We start from the raw sequence: 10,874 nt of genomic DNA, 5'->3' as shown, positions 1-10,874 counted from the left end.
AAAAAACAAAAAAAACAAAAACCAAAACAAAAAAAAGATTCAACATTAGAAAACTCATAATGAACAATGGCGTTCTGGCTTAAGTCAGTTTAAACTCCGTGTCTAACTCGGACCATTAGGCTCCTCTGATCTGGCCCCGCTCTGATTGGCTGAACCGCAGCCTGAGACGGTCAGAGATCAGTCACTGGCGCTTTATGGTCCGTCTTTTAAAAATCCTGTTCTAACACTGTTTCAAAGCATCAGAGTCTATGCATGTCAACACTAAAGCATTCTCTTTTAAAAGGCATCTACCGTCTGACGAGAAAAGGAACGAACCAAATAACAAAGAGCGGAGAGGGGGGTGTGGGTGCGGGGGGGACTCCAAAAAGAATAAGATTTTGTTTGAAAGGGTTGTGTCTGATTGGAATATCCCTTTGTTTTCCCTTCTCTTCTCCCCCCGTTTCGTGTTTCAGGAACACACAAATCAGTCGGTCAGAGGGAACATGGTAAGTGCCTTCTCTTCAAGTATTCACACGCTGAGCTGCACACACAACCCTTCTCTGGTCAGGATCAAACAACCGGAAGAGAGACAGAGAAACAAATCAAGGACGAGATACAAAACCCCCGAAAAACAAACAGCTGAACACGTGAGGAGTAAACTTCTGCTTTATCTTTACGTAAGCCTGTGGCCGTCTCTCTCTCTCTCTCTCTCCAGGAGAGAAGGGCTGAGCCGCGGGCCTCAGTTGAGTTTTTTCTGGGCGTCGTTGGCCCGATGGGGCTGATGGTCGGGGGTGAAGTCGGCGCAGAAGCCGTTGGCGGTCGGGGTGGAGGCGGAGCTCCCGCCACGGTTCCAGAAACCACTGTTATCTGAATAGAGGAAATCCTCGGCGAAATCCGGGTGCTGCTCGGCAAAGCTCCTAAACTCGTCTGCCACAAGAGGGCGCCAGGTACATAGAAGAAAGAAAAAAAAAGAAAAAAGAAAAGAAAAGCGAATGATTTAGAAGGAAGAAGAACAGTTTGCACTAAAGGTGTTTAAGATTTCACTGGAGTTTGCGTCAATCGGTTTGGGACGATCTGCTCTGTCTTTAAGGAATATTGTTTAATAGCTTTTAACAAAGAACTTTTATCCAACGCTTTGATGGCATGGATATTAGTGCAGACGAATTACGAAAAGGCTGGAACTTCAAATTCATATAAAACGAAGAGAATACAGCCAAAAGCGTTCAATAGAAAATCCATAAAAGCCTAATTCTGCAGGAACGCAGCTGACCTAAATTTCCAGACAAGATAATGAATTCCCTCAATTACTGTCTGACTCGCTACCACCGGGACACAACTGTAGTGGAGCAATCATCTTTTCTAAATGTGGCGACTTTCAGGCATAGACCCAGGCAGGGAGCTGTCACCCCAAACCTCACTGCTCATTTCTTTAAACGGCCTACAGACAGAAAAACAACAACAACATTTGGCCCCGACAGCTGACACAGAGAGAGAGAGAGAGAGAGAGAGAGAGAGAGAGAGAGAGAGAGAGAGGAAGAGGAAGAGCCAGGCGAAGATTTGGAAGTGTGTCAGACGTGTGTGTCTTGAATACGAAGCGGCAGACTCTCGCTCTCTTACCGAAGGTGAGTTTCGCCGTGTCATCCACGTCGATGGCCTGGAACAGACGCGTGACTTTCAGCTCCTCTACGCCCAGGGCTGACTTCAGGATCCTCGCCAGCTCTTCCTCTGTGACTGCCCCATCCTCTTCAGCCGCAAACATCTACACGCAGACCAAAGCTCATCAAACTACAGCACCGATGGCCGTAAACATCTACACACAGAGCAAAGCTCATATAACAACAGCACTGACGGCCGAAAAACATCTACACGCAGAGCAAAGCTCATATAACAACAGCACTGACGGCCGTAAACATCTACACACAGAGCAAAGCTCATATAACAACAGCACTGACGGCCGTAAACATCTACACACAGAGCAAAGCTCATCAAACAACAGCACTGACGGCCGAAAAACATCTACACGCAGAGCAAAGCTCATATAACAACAGCACTGACGGCCGTAAACATCTACACGCAGAGCAAAGCTCATATAACAACAGCACTGACGGCCGCAAACATCTACACGCAGAGCAAAGCTCATATAACAACAGCACTGACGGCCGAAAAAACATCTACACGCAGAGCAAAGCTCATATAACAACAGCACTGACAGCCACAAACATCTACACGCAGAGCAAAGCTCATATAACAACAGCACTGACGGCCGAAAAAACATCTACACGCAGAGCAAAGCTCATATAACAACAGCACTGACGGCCGTAAACATCTACACACAGAGCAAAGCTCATAAAACAACAGCACTGACGGCCGTAAACATCTACACACAGAGCAAGGCTCAGAAAACAACAGCACTGACGGCCGTAAACATCTACACGCAGAGCAAAGCTCATAAAACGACAGCACAGACGGCCGCAAACATCTACACGCAGAGCAAAGCTCATATAACAACAGCACTGACGGCCGTAAACATCTACACGCAGAGCAAAGCTCATCAAACAACAGCACTGACGGCCGCAAACATCTACACGCAGAGCAAAGCTCATATAACAACAGCACTGACGGCCGTAAACATCTACACGCAGAGCAAAGCTCATATAACAACAGCACTGACGGCCGCAAACATCTACACGCAGAGCAAAGCTCAGAAAACAGAGGCCGCCACAGGAAGAGCGGGGCCCGCACAGCACGAGAGGACTCACTGCCTCTGGCCCAGAAGACTGGATTTAAACATGACAATCACACGCTAGTCAAAGTGGCTCTCATCAGCCAGATGTTTCTGGGATAATAACTAGGCAGTATGCAGAAATATTCTCAAGGCTTTGGTTTCATGGCAAAAAACAAACAAACAAAAAAACCCAGCAACAACAACAAAAATGAATCTCGATGACAGAATTGTATCTTGTGTGTGTTTTGTGTGTTTGTGGAAGAGGGGTCATACCTTGAAGGCCAGCTTCATAGTTTCCAAAGTGTTTGCAGGTCTGCACACCACGGATAAGGCCGTTACAAATTCTCTAATGTCCATCTTACCATCCTCATGCTTCATTTTAAACCAGACACACACACACAGAGACAGACAGAGACACAGAGAGAGAGAAAGGGAAAACCAATTAATTAATGGGCATGTGTTGTAAGAAATGATAGACACTAAAGTTCTGCAGGACCAGCTGTCCCTTATCAAAATCTCATTTACCAGAGAACGAAAAAAAAAAAAAAAAAAAAAAAAACGCACATCATTTCGCACTCACAACAACACCCCTCAGAAAAAAAAAAAAACATCCGGAAGCATCTACTCGTGTCCAGAGGGCCTTTACCTCGTCAAAGAGGGCAAACATGTCCCTCAGCGTGTCGGACTCCTGCACGTCCAGGAACCGGGCAAAGTCGTCCAGACTCACTTTCTCCCCCTGCAGTTTTTTGGCTTTGTTCCCATAATCCTCCAGGAGCCTCTGTGACTTCTCCCTCTTCAACCTGAAGTAATCCAACCACACAGGTGGGTGATTAGTGCAGGAACACACACATACTCATAAAGGAGTGGTATGCTATAAAACAAAACAGGCTAGCAGACAATTATGACAGAACCTCTTAAACAGACACGGAAGGAAATAAGTGCAATGAACCATAAACCAGCTGTAACGGTGAACCCTTAAATAGCACCAGTCAGTTTTTTATTAATCTCAATACAGCCCTACGGGCCAGATTAATCTTAAACACTGACTCAGGACTTGCTGCGGTTGTTACTGGGGGCCTACCCACACATGGTATCGTCTAGTTTTATTCTTACTGTACATATTTTTACCCCTTATCTATTTTATTTATTTTTATCTCATTTATTCTTCTGTTTCGCACTGTCTAAGGAGTTGGACCAAGTTTACATTTCACTACAAGTTATATACTGTATATAACTGTGTATGTGTCAAACAAAGTTCTTGAATATGAAATATATATAAATATATATATATGTGTGTGTTTTGCTCTAAAAGAGCAGATGCTGGGGACATAAGGAGTGAGTTGTGGGAGGTAAGATATGACAGTAAGGAGACAGTGAGGAGTCAGTTGTGGAAGGTAAGATATGACAGTAAGGAGACAGTGAGTCATAGGAGTCAGTTGTGGAGGGTAAGATATGACAGTGAGGAGTCAGTTGTGGAGGGTAAGATATGACAGTGAGGAGACAGTTGTGGAGGGTCAGACATGACAGTGAGGAGACAGTTGTGGAGGGTCAGATATGACAGTGAGGAGACAGTTGTGGAGGGTCAGATATGACAGTGAGGAGACAGTTGTGGAGGGTAAGATATGACAGTGAGGAGTCAGTGAGGAGTCAGTTGTGGAGGGTAAGATATGACAGTGAGGAGTCAGCTGTGGAGGGTCAGATATGACAGTAAGGAGACAGTGAGTCTGAGGAGTCAGTTGTGGAGGGTAAGATATGACAGTGAGGAGTCAGTTGTGGAGGGTCAGATATGACAGTAAGGAGACAGTGAAGAGTCAGTTGTGGAGGGTCAGATATGACAGTGAAGAGTCAGTTGTGGAGGGTCAGATATGACAGTGAGGAGACAGTTGTGGAGGGTCAGATATGACAGTGAGGAGTCAGTTGTGGAGGGTAAGATATGACAGTGAGGAGACAGTTGTGGAGGGTCAGATATGACAGTGAGGAGACAGTTGTGGAGGGTAAGATATGACGGTGAGGAGACGGTTGTGGAGGGTAAGATATGACAGTGAGGAGTCAGTGAGGAGTCAGTTGTGGAGGGTAAGATATGACAGTGAGGAGTCAGTTGTGGAGGGTAAGATGTGACAGTGAGGAGACAGTGAGGAGTCAGTTGTGGAAGGTAAAATATGACAGTGAGGAGTCAGTTGTGGAGGGTAAGATATGACAGTGAGGAGACAGTTGTGGAGGGTCAGATATGACAGTGAGGAGACAGTTGTGGAGGGTAAGATATGACAGTGAGGAGTCAGTTGTGGAGGGTAAGATATGACAGTGAGGAGACGGTTGTGGAGGGTCAGATATGACAGTGAGGAGTCAGTTGTGGAGGGTCAGATATGACAGTGAGGAGTCAGTTGTGGAGGGTCAGATATGACAGTGAGGAGTCAGTTGTGGAGGGTAAGATATGACAGTGAGGAGTCAGTTGTGGAGGGTCAGATATGACAGTGAGGAGTCAGTTGTGGAGGGTAAGATATGACAGTGAGGAGTCAGTTGTGGAGGGTCAGATATGACAGTGAGGAGTCAGTTGTGGAGGGTCAGATATGACAGTGAGGAGACAGTTGTGGAGGGTAAGATATGACAGTGAGGAGTCAGTTGTGGAGGGTAAGATATGACAGTGAGGAGACGGTTGTGGAGGGTCAGATATGACAGTGAGGAGGTAGTGAGGAGTCAGTTGTGGAGGGTAAGATATGACAGTGAGGAGACAGTTGTGGAGGGTCAGATATGACAGTGAGGAGACAGTTGTGGAGGGTAAGATATGACAGTGAGGAGTCAGTTGTGGAGGGTAAGATATGACAGTGAGGAGACGGTTGTGGAGGGTCAGATATGACAGTGAGGAGTCAGTTGTGGAGGGTCAGATATGACAGTGAGGAGTCAGTTGTGGAGGGTCAGATATGACAGTGAGGAGTCAGTTGTGGAGGGTAAGATATGACAGTGAGGAGTCAGTTGTGGAGGGTCAGATATGACAGTGAGGAGTCAGTTGTGGAGGGTAAGATATGACAGTGAGGAGTCAGTTGTGGAGGGTCAGATATGACAGTGAGGAGTCAGTTGTGGAGGGTAAGATATGACAGTGAGGAGTCAGTTGTGGAGGGTAAGATATGACAGTGAGGAGTCAGTTGTGGAGGGTAAAATATGACAGTGAGGAGTCAGTTGTGGAGGGTAAGATATGACAGTGAGGAGACAGTGAGGAGTCAGTTGTGGAGGGTAAGATATGACAGTGAGGAGTCAGTTGTGGAGGGTAAGATATGACAGTGAGGAGTCAGTTGTGGAGGGTAAAATATGACAGTGAGGAGTCAGTTGTGGAGGGTAAGATATGACAGTGAGGAGTCAGTTGTGGAGGGTAAGATATGACAGTGAGGAGGTAGTGAGGAGTCAGTTGTGGAGGGTAAGATATGACAGTGAGGAGACAGTTGTGGAGGGTAAGATATGACAGTGAGGAGTCAGTTGTGGAGGGTAAGATATGACAGTGAGGAGTCAGTTGTGGAGGGTAAGATATGACAGTGAGGAGTCAGTTGTGGAGGGTAAGATATGACAGTGAGGAGGTAGTGAGGAGTCAGTTGTGGAGGGTAAGATATGACAGTGAGGAGACAGTTGTGGAGGGTAAGATATGACAGTGAGGAGACAGTTGTGGAGGGTAAGATATGACAGTGAGGAGTCAGTTGTGGAGGGTAAGATATGACAGTGAGGAGTCAGTTGTGGAGGGTAAGACATGACAGTGAGGAGACAGTGAGGAGTCAGTTGTGGAGGGTAAGACATGACAGTGAGGAGACAGTGAGGAGTCAGTTGTGGAGGGTAAGATATGACAGTGAGGAGTCAGTTGTGGAGGGTAAGACATGACAGTGAGGAGACAGTGAGGAGTCAGTTGTGGAGGGTAAGACATGACAGTGAGGAGACAGTGAGGAGTCAGTTGTGGAGGGTAAGACATGACAGTGAGGAGACAGTGAGGAGCTGCACAGATGAGCAATGCAGAGAGTGAGTGATTAAATGACTCCTCAGACCCAATATGATTCACACAGTTCCCTCTCTGACTCATCATCACCACGTCCGATCATAATCTCTCCATCTACATCATAAGCTAATCTATTCTACCTCTCCAGAACAGGGCCATGCGGTGGATCCCCACTAAAACTGCTCAGGGCACGTGCTACTACACGTGTCTCTCACTCTCTCTGTGTCACAGTTAAGCCGAGGGAGAGAGAGAGAGAGAAGTCTCTGACGCATTGTGAAAAACTGTCTAAACACTACGGTCTTGTTCACGGGAGAGCCCCCAGTTACGCTCCATCCTGCGGAGCAGCAGCAATAGCAACAGCGCTTTGGCACATCCTGTTCATGTAAGACTCTTTCATGGCAGGCTGAGGGACTGGTTGCACAGTACAAGCCGGGATCTCTATGCTGACAATACTAATGATACTCACCCCAGTCTCCTGACCAGTTTGGCGAATTCCAGTAAACATGTGTCCACTGGTAGTTTCAGCTGTCCCTCTGCCATAGCCAGCTGGCAGTCCTCAAAGGAGTAGTCTGTCACAGGAACCTGCAATGCCCTACACGCAACACAGCACAATACATTAAAATGCATCTTACTCATGGCCACATTTTCTCTCTCTCTCTCTCACACACACACATACACACGCACGCACGTACGCACACACAGTCGAGAACTTCTAGGTCTCTAGGTCTTGCCTTGTGAGACCTCCTGACACCCTCACGTCTGCACTCTCTCTCTCTTGCTCATAATGTCACAGAGATGTTAACAGAAGGGAGAGTGTGTGTCATTGCCACACTTACTTGGCCATCACACGTCTGACGTTGTGGGCAAAGAGGGCTGGGTTTTTCTTCTCCTCCTCAGATGGCGTGTAGATAGGCAGATACTGTATTCACAAACACACAAACACAGAGAGCACACTGTAAAGAGGTACTTCCAGGCAGTGGGCTCTACCTGTACTGTACTTTGAGGCAGTGGGTTGAATTTGTATGGTACCTCTAGGCTGTGAAGTGAATCTGCAGACTCAGCAAGACTACTCAAACAGGGCAGTTAACTGTGCCAATCTGCAGCTTGGCCGCATGCACACTTAAAGACCAACACCATACACACAGACAGCCTGTGCTTTAACACAATTCAAACAGGACTTTCTTATGAAAGAAAGCATGTATTGCTCTGTAAAAGACACGAGGGTTGAGGAAGCCTGAGGACAATACAGTCACAGGCACAGTAAGATGAATGGCTTGGATCAGTTTCATTCAGGCGTTTTGGTCATATGCTTAAGAGCGTACATTACAAACACCAAACAAACCCTTAAGCCTCCAGTTCAACCCACTGACTACACACAGTAAAACTATTGCATGGACTGATGCAACTGGAACCCAATGGGAGCTGTTATCTTACTGCAGCTTCCTTCTTGACAACAGGATTTAGCCTCGTGTCCTCCGTTTCCATTACGCGGCGTGTGATTAAAGCAATGTAATGGTCTTTTAATGTGGAGGGCTGAGGCTGGCGGAATATGCTAGCCTTTTCATTTCACCGGTTCACAGTGATTTGTGTCCGAATAAACCCCCCCCCCCAGCTCCGCAGAAGGCTGCGGAACACCGCCATTAAAACTGTATTCGCTAATTGAATTCAAATGAGGTGGAGAGCGAAAAGGGGTGGTGTGTGTGTGTGTGTGTGTGTGTGTGCGTGTGTTGGAGAGAGGGAAACAGTTGGGCAATTATAATATAAGGAGTTGGAGCAACACTTACCTCCATCTCAAACTCATTGTGAAGTTGGCAGAGAGTCAACCAAAGGATTTTGAACCTGGATAAAGTCAAGAGCACAGACACCATCAATCAAAACAAATGATTCTGGTCAATCAATATCAATTAGAACTGAGAGTTTACAACTCAGAGCTACTGATACTTCTGTTTTCCCTGATGCCGAATCTTCACAAATAAAGACACATATTTCTCTATATCTATAAAAACAAAACGCTTACACAGGGCATTCTGAAAAGTTTTCATTTTATTTCCCCCATAAATTTTTGTCTCTTGTTTCCGAGAATTGTATTTTAGAGCTTGTATTTTAGGTCCATTTCTAAGCCGCCAAAACCATCTTTAAGGTCCAAAAACCACATGTCAGCATCCACATTTAGTGACTGCCTGTGTCTTTTAATTACACACTGGGGCGACACTTTGTAATAATAACGGATGAAACTGCTTTTCAACGGCACATCCAGCTGAGAGAAAGCGTTTTGTGCTTTTCGCCGTTTCCCCTGGCCAGGATTCTGTCATGCTACAGTTCCAGGCTGGGAACGCAGCCAAAGAGGTCCCTGGAGATGGCTAACCTAACAGCAACATAGAGATACAACAGTCTGCATTTTCTGCACAGCAATTAAGCCCGGTCATAGACAAACGTTTGTCGTGTATATAATCCCCTCAGTACTGGACTGGGCTTAACCTGCGGCCAGGATAACCGGCCCAACGTAGCTCAATTCACCTGCTTGTCACAACACCAAAACGAGAGTTTTAAGAGTCCCCAGACGACGCAAAGTTTTAAAACTGCTCTGTAAGGTATCCACACGTGTTATTTTTTCTTTTTTCTCATTGATTTGGTCTCCTCTCCAGTTGGTTTGGTTTCTTTTCAAAGTGTGAGAAAAAGCCAATACTCACGCTCCAGGGCCCTGCCACGTCCAAGTAATAGTGTCCTGATGAAAAAGAGAGAAAAGGAACCGATTCAAAAAGCAACTCGCAGAAAACCCCCCCCCCAAAAAAACGATACAACATCAACTCCGTCACCAACAACACTGTGCATTTTTAACGAGGACTGGTCTCAATGCTGGATGACTTCTAGAGCTCATCAGAGCCAGCTCTTAAACGTCGAGCGACAAAGTTTGTTTCCCCCAGTGGCCATCTGGGGTAAAAGAGGAAGTGTGAAGCAGCATGACACAGGGTGCTATAATTCAGCATTTCTCAGTCCGCGAAAACGGCGGCTGAGCTGTCTGCGTATAGTGGCGCTGCACTGACTTTCTGTGGCGCTGTGGCTAACCTCCACAGATATCTCTGAGGGAAGGACGTTTCAAAATGGAACACCTTTCAAATCTGCAAAACCACAAATGATGAGGTAAGACTCCAAAGAAGAGTGATCTTAAGGAAATGAAAGATGTCTTGCTGTTTGAACTTTGTCACCTGCTTTGGTTGCTGTTTGCAGGATGGAAAAAAAAGGGAACTGAGATTTTGAAAGGTCTTGAATGAGGCTAAAGATACACCCAGGGGTTCAAGTGAGAACACCGTGTTATAACCAGTGTCCTGTTTACATGCAATTAATTAGCTCCGACTGCAAACCCAAACAAACACAGACACACCCTTCCTCACTTACACATACTCCGGTACAGAGGCTTAATCCCATTTTATTCCAAACAGTGAAACTAAGGCAGGCAGAGAGATATTTAAGCTTTTTATTTAAGACAAGCCTGAGGAAAGCGTGCCACTTTTACTGGCTGCCAGATGGGACTGCCATCATTCTCTCTTTATAGATCACACACATACACACACACAAGAATCTTGGCACATCTGTCAGTTATGAACATATGCAAAAGAGAGTAAGCGGCAGAGAGACAAGGCCTTAGACTGAGGGTTCTTAAATTGGTCATGCGATCGGTCTTACCAGCTGATTGGGGTATCGGATAACGATCGGCTGGATGGGTACAGCTGGAATAAAAGCACCTGGATTGGACAGTAAACAAAAAAAAAAAAAATCAACTTCGTTCATCATAGGACGAGAAAGATGCCAAGAACAGACTGAATGCTGGGAGGTTGTCATTTCTAAAAAATATTCATGCATTTCTGCCATAAACTCTGACTGTCGAGCATGGTGATTTGGGCCGTGATTTAAGAACGCTGAAACGTGCATGAATATATTAGTGATATTAAAAAGCTGGGTAAACTCCACCGTTAGCAATAAAAGAATGACAAACCTGGTTTGAACGTGATCAGACAGGACCTGTTGGTACACGTCCCCTCAGGGAATATCATTACCTAAGGGGCAGGAAAAAAAAAACACCACACTCTAAAACTTTCATCAGGTACACAGACATTACTTTATAGCATCGGAATCATTTCCCAAAATGTCATTTGTGTGGAAATATTACGCCGTCTGTGAACAGTACATTAACATCGC

The 10,874-nt window shown here is 45.9% G+C and overlaps 1 protein-coding gene across 1 annotated transcript in view; it reads right to left on the bottom strand.

Moving 5' to 3' along the window:
- Positions 1-718: 718 nt before the first annotated feature.
- LOC115819732 (lysophosphatidylcholine acyltransferase 1) overlaps positions 719-10,874 on the bottom strand; it is a 24,982-nt gene continuing 14,826 nt past the window's right edge. The window contains exons 5-14 of the mRNA XM_030783234.1: positions 10,672-10,732; positions 10,362-10,420; positions 9,368-9,402; positions 8,462-8,516; positions 7,514-7,596; positions 7,144-7,269; positions 3,351-3,504; positions 2,978-3,076; positions 1,597-1,738; positions 719-906 (exon numbers count right to left, since the gene is read on the bottom strand). Of these exons, the coding sequence (XP_030639094.1) occupies positions 719-906; positions 1,597-1,738; positions 2,978-3,076; positions 3,351-3,504; positions 7,144-7,269; positions 7,514-7,596; positions 8,462-8,516; positions 9,368-9,402; positions 10,362-10,420; positions 10,672-10,732 (1,002 nt within the window). The remainder of the gene's footprint in view (positions 907-1,596; positions 1,739-2,977; positions 3,077-3,350; positions 3,505-7,143; positions 7,270-7,513; positions 7,597-8,461; positions 8,517-9,367; positions 9,403-10,361; positions 10,421-10,671; positions 10,733-10,874) is intronic.

This window comes from Chanos chanos, chromosome 8 (assembly GCF_902362185.1).
Source record: "Chanos chanos chromosome 8, fChaCha1.1, whole genome shotgun sequence".
Taxonomy (NCBI): domain Eukaryota; kingdom Metazoa; phylum Chordata; class Actinopteri; order Gonorynchiformes; family Chanidae; genus Chanos; species Chanos chanos.
This window is presented reverse-complemented; position numbering and strand designations above follow the sequence as displayed.